Source organism: Cololabis saira, chromosome 3 (genome assembly GCF_033807715.1).
Source record: "Cololabis saira isolate AMF1-May2022 chromosome 3, fColSai1.1, whole genome shotgun sequence".
Classification (NCBI taxonomy): domain Eukaryota; kingdom Metazoa; phylum Chordata; class Actinopteri; order Beloniformes; family Belonidae; genus Cololabis; species Cololabis saira.
Window position 1 is genome coordinate 51,407,143 of NC_084589.1, and position 18,205 is coordinate 51,425,347.

Below are 18,205 nucleotides of genomic sequence, written 5' to 3' on the forward strand. Positions count from 1 at the left end.
CAAAAAATAAATAAGACAAAATATAAAACTGACGTTTCACATTCTAGAATGTTTTTGATCATATACTTTATAGTTATAGTGTTTATATTTATTAACAATATTTTCTTCAAACATTTTCTTGAACTTGTAGATAGAACTGCACATTTTTAGGGCGTTGTCACAACTATTCCATATTTCTCTAGCCTTAATCTCTTTTTAATATTTGTTCTTAAGCCTCCTGGGGCTTTGAGTCATTATGGAGGTTCCTTTGTTTCAAAAACATGCGGTCAACGTTAAGAAATCGAGGCTGAACTCAGAGTTGGGCCTCAGAGTAGAAAATTAAGTCTTTCCATGTTCAACCTGGGACTGTAAACTGTCAAAGGTTTTGTGTCGTCAGAGTAGACGAGCTGCTGACCTAAAAACTAGAGGACGCTGCTTTTAAAAGAAGCAGTTTTGATGTGTCCGTGTGTCCGTCAGGGGGCGGTGGAGTCCCTCCGTCTGGTTCTGGGGGGCAGCGTCGTCAAAGCCGGAGCTCTGACCGACTGTCCGTTCCAAGGAGACTCGTCGGACTACAACTCAGGTCAGTTCACTCGCCCCCGGTTCAGGTTCAGGGGCCGGATTCACAAAACATTAAGAAAAAAAATCTTCTTGAGTGTCTTTTTTTTCTTAAGTTCAGTCTTAAGAAGAAAAAAGAGAAGAAGTCCCATTCTCCAAAAAAGTTCTGAAGTATTTTCTCAACTTTCTTCTTAAGTTTCTTCTTAAGAAAAAACTCAAGAATAAATGGTATTCTTGAAATAAAAGTTCTTAAATTTGTTCTTGACTTTTTTCTTAACTTTAAGACAACCTTGACCTGTCTTAAAATGTCTTCTGTGAAAAGGTAAGCTTGAATGAAATGAATAATAGATATAATTTTGTATACCAAGTACGTAGAGGTGCACTAAATAAAAACCCAAACATATGTAGCTTAATAAAATAAAATGAAATTCAATAGACTGATATGTTCATTTTAATACATTTATTAAAATTGTGACGGCTCTGATGTACAGGCGTACTGAATCCTTCATTTTGTCCGCAGTATACAGTACACACTGATGCAGTTTGTAGCATGTAGTACTTAGTATGCCATTTCGGATACAGCCATATTTTAAGAAGTTCTTAAGTAGGAAAAATAAGAAATTCGTGAGAAATGACAGTTCTTAAGACGGTTCTTAAGAAAATATTGAGGAATTGCACTTAAGAACTTTCTTATGAACTTCTTAATTTTAGATCTTAAGACATTCTTAAGAAAATATTGAGGAATTGCACTTAAGAACTTAAATCTTAAGACATTTCTTAAGATGGTTCTTAAGAACATATTGGTGAATCCGGCCCCGGGTCTTCTCTGGTTCCTGCTGCTGTTAGCATGCTAGCATGTTAGCATGCTAACGTTCCTGCTGCCGGTCAATAAACCTCCATGACGTTTCCTTTGCAGTGAACGGGGAGATCAACTCCATCCTGGGTGAGGCTCGTTTGTTCAGCACGATTCAGACGGTTCCCGTCCGTCACCTCCGAGAACTCACTGTACGCCATGTTTGTCTCTGGTCTCTGGTCAGGTGATCACACCAAGGCTCTGATTGGACAGCTCATTATCTTCAACCAGATCCTGGGAGAGCTGCGGCAGGACATCAGGGAGCAGGTGAGACAAGGGGGGGCAGGACATCAGGGAGCAGGTGAGACCAGGGGGGGCAGGACATCAGGGAGCAGGTGAGACCAGGGGGGGCAGGACATCAGGGAGCAGGTGAGGCCAGGGGGGGCAGGAAGTGAGACAGGGCCGGTTCTAGAAAATGATGACTAGGCTGCATCTCAGATCAGAGGGGGTGCACATGCCTGGCACGTTATTCAACACTAAATTATGCATTTTCCCATAATTTCAAGCGGAATGATACTAGCAAAACAAGAATATTTAAAGTGTATTTCAAGTGCACTTTTGCAGCAATATTGCTGCAGAACAAAGAAAATGCTGCATTTAGTCTGGACTACCTCACCCATCAGACAATCTAGCAACAGAAAATAAAACATAGCAACAAAAATAAATTTAACCATAAATATACAGGACTGTCTCAGAAAATTAGAATATTGTGATAAAGTGCTTTATTTTCTGTAATGCAAATATGTCATCCATTGTGGATTCATTACAAATCAACTGAAATATTGCAAGCCTTTTATTATTTTAATATTGCTGATCATGGTTTACAGCTTAAGAAAACTCAAATATCCTATCTAAAAAAATTAGAATATTCTGGGAATCTTAATCTTAAACTGTAAACCATAATCAGCAATATTAAAATAATAAAAGGCTTGCAATATTTCAGTTGATTTGTAATGAATCCAGAATGTATGACATTTTTTTTTTTTAATTGCATTAGAGTGACGTACACTGGCTGATTTATGGTTCCGCGTTGCACCAATGCAGAGTTTACGGCGTAGGATACGTGTTGACGCGAACGTATGGTGCGTGTCGCCGCATATCCTACGCCGTAGGCTACGCCGTCGATTTAACGCGGACCATAAATCAGGCTGACGGGCGCGCATTTGTCAGTTTTCTTTTCGTCTTTTCAACTGAGCATGCAAACACATAAACTGAGGGTGCGATGCTTATGCACCCTCGTAGACCCGGGCCTGAAGTCAGGGAGCAGGTGGAGCAGCAGTGACTCAGCAGCTTGTCTCGTTCCAGGTGAAGGAGATGTCTCTGATCAGAAACACCATCCTGGAGTGTCAGGTCTGCGGTGAGTCAGCAGTTTCTGAAGCTTTGGTGGGAGTCTGAGGACCTGATTGAAGACGACCTGCGTGTGTGTGTGTGTGTGTGTGTGTGTGTGTGTGTGTGTGTGTGTGTGTGTGTGTGTGTGTGTGTGTGTGTGTGTGTGTGTGTGTGTGTGTGTGTGTGTGTGTGTGTGTGTGTGTGTGTGTGTGTGTGTGTATGTGTGTGTACATGTGTGTGTGTGTGTGTGTGTGTGTGTGTGTCTGTGTGTGTATGTGTGTGTATATGTGTGCGTGTGTGTGTGTGTGTGTCCATGTGTGTGTGCGTGTGCGTGTACATGTGTGTGTGTCCATGTGTGTGTTCAGGGTTCCACGAGCCGCGCTCCCGCTGCTCCCCCAACCCGTGCTTCAAGGGCGTGTCCTGCGTGGAGAGCCTGCAGTTCCCAGGATTCTCCTGCGGGCCGTGCCCCCCCGGGACCACGGGCAACGGGTCGCACTGCCGCGACGAGGACGAGGTAGCCGCCGCATGCTAACACATGCTAACATGCTAACGTAACTCCTCCCCCCACAGCGGGCCGCGGGTCACATGCTAACATGCTAACTAGGGTTGTCCCGATCAGGATGTTTTTGCTCACGATCACTTGAGTTTAAATATCTGCCGATCCCGATCCGATCACTTTTTTTGGCTCCTGATACATTTCCGATACTTTTTCCCGATCAGATACATTTTGGCAATGAATTAAAAAAAAAAAAGGACTAAAACTAAATGATCCCAAGTTTCTTTTCTTGTCCATTGGAAACAACATGGACATTTATTTCAACAAACTTATCAGTTCTGGTGCCACAAAATGTAAAAACAGGAAATTGTAAACTAAAACAAAAAGTGCAGAATAGTGCAATTACAAAAATAAATACATTTAACTTCAAAAGAAGAACACAAGAAAATGTAATTACTTTTTGGCTTAACCTTAGTGCAACATTCTGAATGGATAAAAGAATAACAGCAGCTTAATGAACATGAACATACATAAAATTTCACAATTCAAACATGTAAACCATGTTAGTTTCTCTTACTTCGTCACTTCCGGCCGGTGGCTGGAAGTGACGTTAAAAACAACGATATATAAAACGATTTACTATATATTAAAAACATTAATAACTAGGTTTGTCCCGATACTTTTTTGGCCGATACCGATGTTTTGAAAATGCCGTGATCGGACCCGATAACACTAATGCTAACCTAACTCCTCCCCCCCACGGCGGGTCACATGCTAACATGCTAACCTAACTTCCCCCCCCACGGCGGGTCACATGCTAACATGCTAACCTAACTTCCCCCCCCACGGCGGGTCACATGCTAACATGCTAACCTAACTCCTCCCCCCCACGGCGGGTCACATGCTAACATGCTAACCTAACTTCCCCCCCCACGGCGGGTCACATGCTAACATGCTAACCTAACTTCCCCCCCCACGGCGGGTAACATGCTAACCTAACTTCCCCCCCCACGGCGGGTCACATGCTAACATGCTAACCTAACTTCCCCCCCCACGGCGGGTCACATGCTAACATGCTAACCTAACTTCCCCCCCCACGGCGGGTCACATGCTAACATGCTAACCTAACTTCCCCCCCCAGTGCGAGCTGCAGCCCTGCTTCAGTCCGGACGCCTGCGTCAACACGGTGGGCGGGTTCAGCTGCAAGCCCTGCCCTCCGGGCCTGTGGGGGGCGCCGCTGGCCGGGACCGGGATGGACTACGCCAAGAACCACAGACAGGTCAGAACCGGGCGGGTCAGAACCACAGACGGGGTTCTGGGGGAAGTATTCAGGGGGGGTTGAGCCGCATTTTGTAATAAACGTCCAAAATGTAATAACTTTGTCATTTCATTTTGTAATACATTTTGCCGCATTATGTAATAAGTTATTACATTTTGAGAAGATTATTACAAAATGCACTTGCAACTTTTTTATTCTCTAAAAAAATAAGAAAATATAATAACATGGTGCATTATGTAATAACAATTCTAAAGCATAGTTTATTTGTTTGTTATTGGCCTATATAATTCCAAACTTCAAATTGGCAACTAAAGTTATATTTGGAGTATTATACATAGATTTATTGGGCTACATGGCTCTAAGGGAAATAAGGGACAATAATAACGTGCAATAACCATATGTGCAATAACCATATGTGCAATATCTGTCTACCTCACACTCATTTTACCTGCTTTTTTGCACTGTTTTTCTTCCTTTGCACTATTTTTTTATCTTATATTTTTTATCTCCACTGTATATTGTGTATTGTGTATATACTGTCCATATTTTTTTATTATATCTTTTACCTTTTTAAATCTTTTTACCCCCTTCCCCGCATGCGTGTGTGTGTGTGTGTGTATGTTAAGTGTACTGCTGCTAACACAGGAGTTTCCCCATTGAGGGAATAATAAAGGATTATCTTATCTTATCTCTTATCTTAAAAGTCCGTCTTGTATAAATTATTTGTTAAACAAACAACAAGAATAGATATGTTATTACATTTCCTAGAAAATAAAAAAGTTGCAGGTGCATTTTATAATAATCTTCTCAAAATGCAATAACTTATTACATAATGTGGCAAAATGTATTTCAAAATGGGGGAGTTTATTACAAAATGAAATGAAAAAGTTATGACATTTTGGAGATTTATTACAAAACGTGGCTCAACAGGGAGTTCTGCCTCCTCACCTCCTCTGTCTTCCAGGAGTGCGTGGACATCGACGAGTGCGTGGATCTTCCAGACGCCTGCGTGTCAAACTCCGTCTGCATCAACTCCGTGGTGAGTTCACGTCTCCGCCTGCCGCCGTTTCCACGGTAACGTATCCTGCTTCTACAAACTAGTTCCTAAACACGGATCATCTGGAGCAGCAGGAGGATCAGGAGGATCCACCAGACCCTGGTGATGAAGACTTTTAGTCAGGGCTGGGGATCCATTCAAATGTCAAGAATCTATTCGATTCTGATTCTTAAGATTCAGAATTGATTATCAAGATTTAATTCGATCTGATTCGATTCCGATATTGATTTGGGTTAGTGTTATTAAAATGTTTTTTAAGCTGTTGCATGAATGATATGACTGTAGTTCTGCAACATATTAATACTAGTATTATATTGAGACTCAACAGCAAGTATTGCAGCTAATGATGCTGTAAGGACCAATCAGCTCCCAGAATGCTGAATGAAACAGAAACATCGTGGGGCAGAATTACCAAACAGATCCAGGGAGGAAACAGAGACGGAGGAAATCGCTTTTATTTTTTCCCACATTACGTTAATCTTTTTCCATTTTCGGTCTATTTCGGTTTTTACATTTTTTTTTTAATTTGGTCTTTAGCATTTTATGCAAATGTAACCCCAAGACAGTATATAAAGTAATGAAATATAGACAATTTATGCAATTATAACTGAAAACGTTAATGTTTTCATACCTTTAAACATGTTTAAAGGCAAAAACATGGCACCAGTTATTCTCGTGTCCAACAAAACATTCCTTTTTTTGGGCATAAACAAAAAAATACCAAAAGTTATAATGTAATGATGAAAAAAAAATGTGATCTTTAGACATACGAATTTTTAGGATTTGATAGGAATTGATATGAGAATCGATTTAGAATCGGAAAATCGATTTTTTTCAACACAGGCCTAGTTTTTGTACATTTTTAATTTTTTTTTAAATCCCTTCTGAATTTTATCTCCTTCTATATCTTCTAATGTTATCTAATATTATTTATGTGTTGTTAGTTTGGGCTTTTAGCACTGAAATGCTGTTCTTCTGAAGTCCATCCTGTCTTTGATCCCAGCCGGCTCGACGGCTCCCTCTGGTGGTCGTGCAGCCGAAGCGCAGCTGATCCGATATCTCTGTCTCTCTCAGGGCTCGTACAAGTGCGGAGGCTGCAAACCGGGTTTCCACGGCAACCAGAGTTCGGGCTGCTTTCCCAGGAAGTCATGTGAAGCGCTGACCTTTAACCCCTGCGACTCCAACGGCCACTGCGCCATGGAGAGGAACGGAGAGGTCGCCTGCAGGGTGAGGACAACGCTCACGTCGCCTAGGAACGTGGGAACGTTCTGCTCTTTGGATATCAAATATCACAAACAGTTTACATTTTTATTGAATATTAAAAGGTCAAGCTTTGTGGGTTTTGTACAATTGATCCTCAGTTTACTTCTGAGCATCACTCGGCTGTCCATCAGCGTCTCATCACTCAGGACTCTTTCTAGAACCTTCATAGACACTTTCAATTCAATTCAGTTCAATTCAATTTTATTCATATTGGCAAGGCAAGTTTATTAGTACAGCACAATTCAACACAAGGTAATTCAAAGTGCTTTACATCAACATTAAAAAAAATTAAAATAAATAAAATGAAATAAAATGATAAGAAAGGAGGTAAAATAATAAAAAGCACAAGTTGTTAAAAAGTAAGGGCAGTAGCGGCAGCAGCAGGTCCATCTCATTCTTAAAATGACAAGAGTTACATTTGTATACAGTCAAAACGTACAAAGACCGGGTCAAATACAGGATTACAAAAGTAATCTGTAACAATTCGTACGTTAAATTAAACCAATTTGACAATTCTATGCCACAATACCTGTTACAGTACAGAGAGAGGAATGGACTATTACTAGCAGTCTTAGAAAGTCTTAAATTCCATTTTTGCTAAAATAAGGCCTTTAAATGTCTTAATTCGTCTTAAATCTCAATCCAAGGGTCTTAATTTTAGAGGGAATGTATCCAGTCATTGTTAAAAAGTTTATTTCATCGTTTTGAGGAGAATCTCCCGTGAAGGTTCTAAATCTGTGTTGCCAGGTTGGACAAGTTTCACCCCGATTGGGCGGAAAAATATATATTTTGCCTCCTTTTCCTGGTTTTTATTCAATATTTAGGAGAAATCATTTACAAAAAGGTTTCCATTATGGCAGAGAAAAGTAGAAACTTACACAATAAACTCACTGATATTTTATTTGTCTTAATCTACTCAATTTAATTGTAGTCTTTGTTTGGAGCCTGAACCTTTTTTTGGCTATTTAGTGGTTTTGTGAAGCATGAAATTTATTACGCATGTAATTTTTTTTTTATGGCTAACTGGTGAAATACAGGGATGACTATATAAACAGATGTAGACAGCAGACACTGAGGTGTTCGGGGGGGGGCTACCTACCACACAGGCAGGTGGAAGCAGCAGTGGGATGATCAGAGGGCGGAGCTGCAGGTCGGCATGCAACTCCTGAAGCTCTGGCCTGCAGACGCGCACAAAAGAGAGAGAGAGCAAACAGAACGTGACATGAATGAGTCCAGGTCGTCATGGAGACGCTGGTGTAGCTCCTGATTGACCTCATAAATACGCACGGCGATTTTAAAGTAGGACCCTTTCACTTCTAATAATAATAATAATAATACAATTTATTTTGTTAGGCGCCTTTCATGGCACTCAAGCTCGCCGTACAACAATCAAAATATAAAAACACAATTTAAACAGAAAACAGCACAGTTTGCAGCAGAACAAAAAAGCGAATTAAATATTAATTGTGACATTTCAAAAAGATAATCCAACATATGTAGGAACAATCGGTTAGACAGACTGCACATTCGCAGTTATAACTATTACAGGCTTTTTTACAAATGCATTTAGTGCCGGATTTTGTGTCGACTAAAAAGAAAAGGTCTACATTTACATTTTCGTGGTTCTGAAGCAGATTCAAGCGTGTGAAGGTCGAACCTCGTCTATGACACGAGACACGGCAGTCTCTCCGGTCTTTCTCTCCGGTCTTTCTCTCCGGTCTCCTTCTTCTGGAGTGTGCGTGCTATCGTGGACAGTCCTGTTGTCCTGGTACCGTTGATGACGAGTGTGTGTTTGCAGTGCAACGTGGGCTGGGCCGGGAACGGCAACACCTGCGGGAAGGACACGGACATCGACGGCTACCCGGACCGCGCGCTGCCCTGCATGGACAACGACAAGCACTGCAAACAGGTCGGCCGCCGCGTCCCGCCGTGGACGTCTCTGGTTCAGGTCCAGGAAGTGCGTGACAGACTTTGTCTCTGTCCCTCCAGGACAACTGCGTGTTCACCCCGAACTCGGGTCAGGAGGACGCCGACAACGACGGCATCGGGGACCAGTGTGACGAGGACGCGGACGGAGACGGCATCAAGAACGTGGAGGTTGGATAAAGACGGGTCTCGCGGTGTTGGGGACGTCGACAGCTGCCGTGTGGTCATGTGACCTCTGTGTCCTCTGTCCCCTCTGTCCCGCAGGATAACTGTCGTCTGGTCCCCAACAAAGACCAGCAGAACTCGGACAGCGACTCGTTCGGAGACGCCTGCGACAACTGTCCCACCGTCCCCAACAGCGACCAGGAGGACACGGACAACAACGGGCAGGGAGACGCCTGCGACCAGGACATCGACGGGGACGGTGAGAGACAAACGTCTTCACCCGTTACTTTGTCTTGTCCCAAACACTTTTCCTTGTTTTTTGGACGTCCGTCCGTCCATCCAGCCTTCCTTCCTTCCTTCCTTCCTTCCTTCCTTCCTTCCTTCCTTCCTTCCTTCCTTCCTTCCTTTCATCCATCCATCCATGCGACCTTCTATCCTTCCTTCCTTCCTTCCTTCCTTCCTTCCTTCCTTCCTTCCTTCAATCCTTCCTTCCTTCCTTCTATTCTTCCTTCCTTCCTTTCATCCATCCATCTGTCCTTCTATCCTTCCTTCTTTCCTTCATTCCGTCCTTCCTTCCTTCCTTCCTTCCTTCCTTCCTTCCTTCCTTCCTTCCTTCCTTCCTTCCTTCTTTCCTTCATTCCGTCCGTCCTTCCTTCCTTTCTTCCTTCCTTTCATCCATCCATCCATCTGTCCTTCTATCCTTCCTTCCTTCCTTCCTTCCTTCCTTCCTTCCTTCCTTCCTTCCTTCCTTCCTTCCTTCCTTCCTTCCTTCCTTCCTTCCTTTCATCCATCCATCCATCCATCCGTCCATCCTTCTATCCATCCAGGTGGTTTCTACCTTTTTTCTCCTTAAGCTGCTCCACCCGAGGCAGCACCTTGTCCCCGACCCGGAGAGGTCACGCCACCCGTTACCGACAGAGAACTATAGTCTCAGATTTGATCCTGGTTTGAAAAAAAACACATCATCTGCAAAAGCCGAGATGGAATCAGAACCCAGAACCCTTCCATCGCCTGACTGCCTAGAAAGTCTGTCCATGAAAGTCACAAACAGAATCTGTGACTTATTACCGGCCGCCTCAACCAGATGGATGGATCTATAGAACCCTCCAACAGAAAGGTTCCTTCACCTCTACAGCACCTTCGTACAGTCGATGGATCTAGAGACACTCCCAACAGGAACAAGGTTCCTTCACCTCTACAGCACCTTCGTACAGTCGATGGATCTAGAGACACTCCCAACGGGAACAAGGTTCCTTCACCTCTACAGCACCTTCGTACAGTCGATGGATCTAGAGACACTCCCAACGGGAACAAGGTTCCTTCACCTCTACAGCACCTTCGTACAGTCGGATGGATCTATAAAACCCTCCAACGGGAACAAGGTTCCTTCACCTCGACAGCAACTTCGTACCGTTGGATGGATCTAGAGACACTCCCAACAGGAACATGGTTCCTTCACCTCGACAGCACCTTCGTACAGTCGGATGGATTTATAAAACCCTCCAACAGGAATTCAATTCAATTCAATTCAATTTTATTTATATAGCGTCTAATACAACAGAGTTGTCTCTAGACGCTTTACAGAGACCCATACCCAGAACATGACCCCCGAGCAGTTATTACATAAACAATGGCACAAGGAACAAGGTTCCTTCCCCTTGATGCACCTTCGTACAGTCGATGGATCTAGAGACACTCCCAACAGGAACAAGGTTCCTTCACCTCTACAGACTCTTCGTACAGTCGGATGGATCTATAGAACCCTCCAACAGGAACAAGGTTCCTTGACGTTGCCAGTACCTCTGTACAGTTGAATGGATCGTTATTACTTCTCCGAAAGGAACAAGGTTCCTTCCCCTCAACAGTACCTGCGTACAGTTTGATGGATTTGTAGAACCTCCCAACAGGAACATGGTTCCTTCCCCTTGATGCACCTTCGTACAGTCGGATGAAGCTATAGAACCTTTGGGGCATAGTTCCAAGACTTACCATTTATACAAATACGCACACACACACATGTGCACACAATGATAAATACACTTCCCTCATTGTTCAAGACCTTCCCTGGCTCCTTCCGTATCACCCTCCTAACATAACAAAGAGGTTGGAGACCGGTGCCATGAAGGCTGCGGTGCTCGGTTGGATGGCCGTCGCCGGGAACACCCCCCTCCCGTCCATGCGAGTCTTCATTATGATAGAAAACCACCTCTCAGTTCAGTGTTGTGGTTGTTGTGTCCAGGGATTCCCAACGTTCTGGACAACTGTCCGAAGGTGCCGAACCCGATGCAGACGGACAGAGACCGGGACGGGGTCGGAGACGCCTGCGACTCCTGTCCCGAGCTCAGCAACCCCATGCAGGTAGGACGGGTTGGGCGGCACCTGAGCCGCGGCGGGATGTGATCACTGATCAATAACACGCGGGTCATCAATATGTCTCCCCCTCAGACGGACGTGGACAACGACCTGGTGGGAGACGTCTGCGACACCAACCAGGACATGTATGTCTCGCACTCACACCCTCCTCTGGACCACTAAGGTCCAGATCCAGACCTGCAGGTCCTCTACAGACCACTAGGGTCCAGATCCAGACCTGCAGGTCCTCTACAGACCACTAGGGTCCAGATCCAGACCTGCAGGTCCTCTACAGACCACTAGGGTCCAGATCCAGACCTGCAGGTCCTCCACAGACCACTAGGGTCCAGATCCAGACCTGCAGGTCCTCTACAGACCACTAGGGTCCAGATCCAGACCTGCAGGTCCTCTACAGACCACTAGGGTCCAGATCCAGACCTGCAGGTCCTCCACAGACCACTAGGGTCCAGATCCAGACCTGCAGGTCCTCTACAGACCACTAGGGTCCAGATCCAGACCTGCAGGTCCTCTACAGACCACTAGGGTCCAGATCCAGACCTGCAGGTCCTCTACAGACCACTAGGGTCCAGATCCAGACCTGCAGGTCCTCTACAGACCACTAGGGTCCAGATCCAGACCTGCAGGTCCTCTACAGACCACTAGGGTCCAGATCCAGACCTGCAGGTCCTCTACAGACCACTAGGGTCCAGATCCAGACCTGCAGGTCCTCTACAGACCACTAGGGTCCAGATCCAGACCTGCAGGTTTTACAGCAGAAATAAACATCTTTACAGTGTTGGTCTCCACGGTTACACGTTGCATCCATGACGACTGCACGGATGATGAAATATTTTGTACCATTTTCTGGTAAAATTATATAAAACAACAAATGTCTATAATTAGTGGCATAGATGTTTGATTGACAGGTCAGCATAGCCAATGGCTAGCTGTGGTCACTTCCTTGTCATTCATCACGTTTGCTGGCGTTTAGCGATGCACTAACTTATAAATATAGATATAAAGGCCTAGTGGAGCGAATATGTTTCGTTTGGTGGTTATTTTAACGGGTTGATACCGGTTGTTGGTCGGTCTTCCAGGATCTGTATCAGCTGTTCCCACCTGGCCGTACGTCTTAACGCAGCAGTTATTCGTGACTTCACCGAAACGACATTTGAAACGGCTCCGACTGCAATAACGCAAATATTTAAAGGGTGTAGTTGGATCTTGTTCACACCAAACAAACTTTTCACCCGAGTCAGTGACCTGATAGTTCCTCGTGTTCCTAACAGAGTTCTCCGTTCCCGGACTGCAGGTTTACTCGTAGTTCCTAGAGTATCTAAACATAGATCTGGAGGGCGGGCGTTCTGCTATCAGGCACCATTACTATGGAAACAACTTCCAATCTGGGTTAAGGAGGCTGACACCACCTCCACCTTTAAAACTAAACTTAAAACCTTTCTGTTTAGTAAAGCCTATAGTTAGTGTTTAGTAAACCTCTAGCTGGTGTTGGTAAATCTCTAGTTAGCGTTTAGTTTACGTCTAGTTAACGTTTAGTAGTGATGCACCGATGGTTCGGTAACCGAAATTGTTCGGTAACCGAAATTGTTCGGCCGAAAATGGCAAAAAAACACTTTCGGTGTTCGGTGGAATAAGTGGGAAAAAAAACGAACAATTAATAACGGCGTTGTAATATAAGGAAATAGACTGGCCGCTCCCGTAACTGTTGCACCACAAACATAAATCGTTGGCCAACCAAAAATTCACCACATAAGAATTTTACCTAACATTCACCAGGAGATGGAACCAAAACAACATAATGCTGGGAAATTAAAAAATGTTCAGTTTTTTATGTTCAATAAATATTTTCTACCTTGTAATTTTGTAAAAGATTTTTTTCTTTGAAAAGCATGCCTAAATCAAATTTATTTCATTTATGCAATGGTGAAAAAATTGGCAAAATAAATGAAAAACTGCGAAGAACCATGTTGGGTATTGTTCGGTATTCGGCCAAGTGTTTATTATTATTTTCGGTTTCGGTTTCGGCCACAAATTTGGATTTCGGTGAATCACTAGCATTTAGTAAACCTCTAGTTAGTGTTTAGTAAACCTCTAGTTAGCGTTCTTCTCTTCTCTTACATTTTTTATTAATTGTAAGTATCTCATAGACATCATTGTTGTCCATCGTTCTTGTAGTTTGTTGTGCTGGTCTGCCCCCTCTTTTTCTCTTTTGTGCATGTTTGCAGGCCAGAGCTTCAGGAGCTGCGTGCTGAGATGAGTTATACACGCTTTATAAATAAAATTGAATTGAATTGATGGACGCGCTGTTCCCGTTGGATCTCCGCAGGGACGGAGACGGCCACCAGGACAGCAGGGACAACTGTCCCGACATCGCCAACAGCTCCCAGCTGGACTCCGACAACGACGGTCTCGGAGACGACTGCGACCACGACGACGACAACGACGGCGTCCTGGACGACTACGACAACTGCAGACTGATCGTCAACCCCTACCAGAAGGACTCTGACGGTAAAGCTGCCGCGGTGCCGGCGTCTCAATCGGGATTGGAGGGAGTCTGTCCGTCCTTCAGCCGCTGCCGTCTGTCCGTCCTCAGCCAACGGCGTCGGAGACGTCTGCGAGAACGACTTCGACAACGACGCCGTTATGGATCTGGTGGACGTGTGTCCGGAGAGCGCCGAGGTCACGCTGACGGACTTCAGAGCCTTCCAGACGGTGATCCTGGACCCCGAGGGCGACGCCCAGATCGACCCCAGCTGGGTGGTGCTGAATCAGGTGACTCCGCCCCCAACACCAACCAACGCCAACGTTTCTGACGAGGAGTATGTATCGGTCTATACTACCAGTTAGGGCTGTGCGATTAATCGATTTTAAATCTAAATAGGATTTATCAATCAAGACGATGTTAAAAAAAGGAAAATCGGAAAATGGATTTTCCTTTTTTGCAGCTGGCTGCATTACAGACATAGTCATCTTTGTTTGGTCAAGAAAATTGTAAATGTTGTCACTTTACTAAACTCAAGGAGGATTTACAGTATCTTTCAATTGCACTTCATTCCCAATAGGGAAAATTTTTAAAAATAAAGATAAAATATTTGAAACAATTTATTCCATTGTCTTTTGTAGTTTTACCAAAAAAATCGAAATCAAAATCGAAAATCGGGTTTTCAGAGAAAAAAATCGGGATTTTATTTTTGTCCAAAATCGCCCAGCCCTACTACCAGTGTGTACCAGTTTAAATATAGAGTTGTGTGTCATCGGTATAAGTGTGGTAGTTTGGACACAAAAAGACTGTCTTTCATCGAAGAGAACTGAAGCGGGACTTATATTCTCAATAACAATGTCAACAATGACACTAACGGCTGTTTCCAGGGCATGGAGATCGTCCAGACGATGAACAGTGACCCTGGTTTAGCTGTGGGTAGGTGGTTCAGATCCCGGTCCATCACAGTCTCCCCAGTGCGTCCCCCCGTCCTCCTCCTCACCACGTCCCCTCTTCGGTGTGTCCCCAGGCTACACGGCCTTCAACGGCGTCGACTTCGAGGGAACGTTCCACGTCAACACGGTGACGGACGACGACTACGCCGGCTTCATCTTCGGCTACCAGGACTCGTCCAGCTTCTACGTGGTGATGTGGAAGCAGACGGAGCAGGCGTACTGGCAGTCCCTCCCCTTCCGGGCCACGGCGCAGCCCGCCCTGCAGCTCAAGGTGTCCTACCTGGTCCTACCTGGTCCTACTGGTCCTACCTGGTCCTACCTGGTCCTACTGGTCCTACCTGGTCCTACATGGTCCTACCTGGTCCTACATGGTCCTACCTGGTCCTCCTGGTCCTACATGGTCCTACCTGGTCCTACCTGGTCCTACCTGGTCCTCCTGGTCCTACATGGTCCTACCTGGTCCTACCTGGTCCTACATGGTCCTACCTGGTCCTACATGGTCCTACCTGGTCCTCCTGGTCCACCCATAGACCCATGTATACATAGACACCTCATGGACCAAAGACATATATACATAGACATATTCATCGATATCATGTGACGTCACACAGTACTCGCAGCGCCATCTTGAGGACCGACTTGCAACATGCCGTCCATCTGTTGTGCCGTGGGATGCGACAATAATAATATATATTATTATATATATATATAATAAGTCTAAAAAAACGGGATTGACCTTTTACCAGTGCTTTAAGTGGGCCGTGGGATATTGTGATATTTAAATGTTCTTCTATTTTCTTCCTGTCACTCGTGTTGAAAGCCCGTTGAAAGCGCTGTAGGAAACAGTCATGATGAGGAACGGCTGATCCAGTTAGTTGAAATGAGAAGTTATCTCTATGATTCCTCCTCATTTCAGCACAAAAACCACAATAAAGTGGCAGAAATAAATAATATCCTATTATTATATTATATAATGTTCCGGGACCTATATAATTTATATAGGTCCCGGAACATCGGACGGGAGGGAGAGAAAAGGTCCTGTAAGTGGGGAAAAAAAACAACATTTAATAAATGCGTGTGGTGACGCAATCAAACAGCAAACAGCGTGGAATGAGCGGCGTGTGGTGTTAAAGTGGTTTTATAATAGATCCATGTGTTAAATGCAGCAAATATGTCAGCATGTCAGATCATTACTGAGATGTGGGGAAAAAGCAGAGGACACGAGAAATGATCCAGGCTGAGTTGGATTTGGGAAACGGCTTGGAGCTTCGCCGGTGTATGGAGAAGGATTGTGGACCAGGTAGATTTATGTCCGCAAACGACAAATCTGGCAGGTTTTTGGCAGACTGGAGTGGAGTCAGTAATTGATTAGATATTAGATACGGATCGAAACCTAAAGTGTCAATTTTCTGTAGATACCGTTGCTCTTCTTCGGGAGTTAAGTGAGTTATTAGGTGAGACGTCATATTGGCTGCGCGACGTGAAGGTCCTCGGTTGGTCCTCAAGATGGCGCTGACAACAAAAATGTCACGTGACTGAAACCCATGAATACACATAAACACATACACACAGACATATATTCATAGACATGCATACATAGAAATACACACATAGACATATATACATAAATGCCTCCAACGGTCAATGAGGCATCTATGTATATATGTCTATGTGTATATGTCTGTGTGTATATGTCTGTGTGTATATGTCTATGTGTATATGTATGTGTGTATATATGTCTGTGTGTATATGTCTGTGTGTATATGTCTATGTGTATATATGTCTGTGTGTATATGTCTGTGTGTATATGTCTATATGTATATGTCTGTGTATATATGTCTATGTGTATATATGTCTATGTGTATATGTCTGTGTGTATATGTCTGTGTGTATATATGTCTATGTGTATATGTCTGTGTGTATATGTCTGTGTGTATATGTCTGTGTGTATATGTCTGTGTATATATGTCTGTGTGTATATATGTCTATGTGTATATGTCTGTGTGTATATGTCTGTGTGTATATATGTCTATGTGTATATGTCTGTGTGTGTGTACTGTATATGTGTATATGTCTGTGTGTATATATGTCTGTGTGTATATGTATGTCTGGGTCCACCTGTTCCGGGGCCGGGCCTTCAGAACCACTCACCTGAGGTTCTGTCCTGCAGGTGGTGAAGTCCCGGACCGGGCCGGGGGAGTTCCTGAGGAACGCCCTGTGGCACACGGGAGACACGCCCGGGGAGGTGCGTCTGCTCTGGAAGGACCCGCGCAACGTGGGCTGGAAGGACAAGACCTCGTACCGCTGGCAACTCAGCCACCGGCCGCAGGTGGGCTACATCAGGTGAGACCAGAACCAGACCTGGTACCGCTGGCAGCTCAGCCACCGGCCGCAGGTGGGCTACATCAGGTGAGACCAGAACCGGACCGGACTCAGACCTGTGGAAGAGTTCAGACCGGAGCCACAGTCGGGTCAAAACGGGTAAAAACTGGACCTGCAGACGGGTCAAAAAGGGTCAGAACCATATGGAGCTTGGACAGTCTCATAATTCACAAATGCACACGCCGATCCGCAAATGTACAGGACAAAATTCACAAATGCACAGGACAGAATTCACAAATTCACAGGACAAAATTCACAAATGCACATACCGATTCACAAATGCACAGACCGATTCACAAATGCACAGACCGATTCACAAATGCATAGGACAAAATTCACAAATGCACAGACCGATTCACAAATGCACAGGGCAAAATTCACAAATGTACAGACCGATTCACAAATGTACAGACCGATTCACAAATGTACGGACCAATTCACAAATGCACAGACCGATTCACAAATGCACAGACCGATTCACAAATGCACAGACCGATTCACAAATGCACAGACCGATTCACAAATGCACAGGACAAAAATTCACAAATGCACAGACCGAACCACAAATGCACAGGACAAAATTCACAAATGCACAGACCGATCCGCAAATGCACAGGACAAAATTCACAAATGCACAGGACAAAATTCACAAATGCACAGGACAAAATTCACAAATGCACAGGACAAAATTCACAAATGCACAGGACAAAATTCACAAATGCACAGGACAAAATTCACAAATGCACAGGACAAAATTCACAAATGCACAGGACAAAATTCACAAATGCACAGACCGTTTCACACGTTCACACGACAAGATACACATATTTGTGTGTGCATCAAAAATACATCTGTGTATCTTGTCCTACGCACGAGTGAACTGTTCTGTGCATTTGGGGATCGGCGTGTGCATTTGTGAATTATGAGACTGTTCTAGCCCCATAGAACCAGACCTGCAAATGGGTCAAAACCGGTCAGAACCAGGTCTGCAACGGGTCGTTGGTTCCTGCCAGTTCTGGTTTCCAACATTCAGAGTAGAAAGTGATTTTAAAAGTTTCCTGAAAACAAATAAAACATTTAACTTCTGAAACTAGAAAAAAGAAATAAACCATTTTC

At 44.4% G+C, this 18,205-nt stretch overlaps 1 protein-coding gene across 1 annotated transcript in view; it reads left to right on the forward strand.

Annotated features, from left to right (window-relative positions):
• The window catches only part of thbs3a (thrombospondin 3a), a 42,769-nt gene that overhangs the window by 14,979 nt on the left and 9,585 nt on the right, over positions 1–18,205 (forward strand). Inside the window, exons 4-21 of the mRNA XM_061717745.1 lie at positions 457–559; positions 1,451–1,477; positions 1,572–1,654; positions 2,693–2,744; positions 3,082–3,230; positions 4,354–4,491; positions 5,456–5,530; positions 6,623–6,775; positions 8,610–8,720; positions 8,801–8,908; positions 9,002–9,161; positions 11,142–11,260; positions 11,348–11,400; positions 13,599–13,780; positions 13,866–14,044; positions 14,642–14,690; positions 14,782–14,978; positions 16,878–17,050. Of these exons, the coding sequence (XP_061573729.1) occupies positions 457–559; positions 1,451–1,477; positions 1,572–1,654; positions 2,693–2,744; positions 3,082–3,230; positions 4,354–4,491; positions 5,456–5,530; positions 6,623–6,775; positions 8,610–8,720; positions 8,801–8,908; positions 9,002–9,161; positions 11,142–11,260; positions 11,348–11,400; positions 13,599–13,780; positions 13,866–14,044; positions 14,642–14,690; positions 14,782–14,978; positions 16,878–17,050 (2,111 nt within the window). The remainder of the gene's footprint in view (positions 1–456; positions 560–1,450; positions 1,478–1,571; positions 1,655–2,692; positions 2,745–3,081; positions 3,231–4,353; positions 4,492–5,455; positions 5,531–6,622; positions 6,776–8,609; positions 8,721–8,800; positions 8,909–9,001; positions 9,162–11,141; positions 11,261–11,347; positions 11,401–13,598; positions 13,781–13,865; positions 14,045–14,641; positions 14,691–14,781; positions 14,979–16,877; positions 17,051–18,205) is intronic.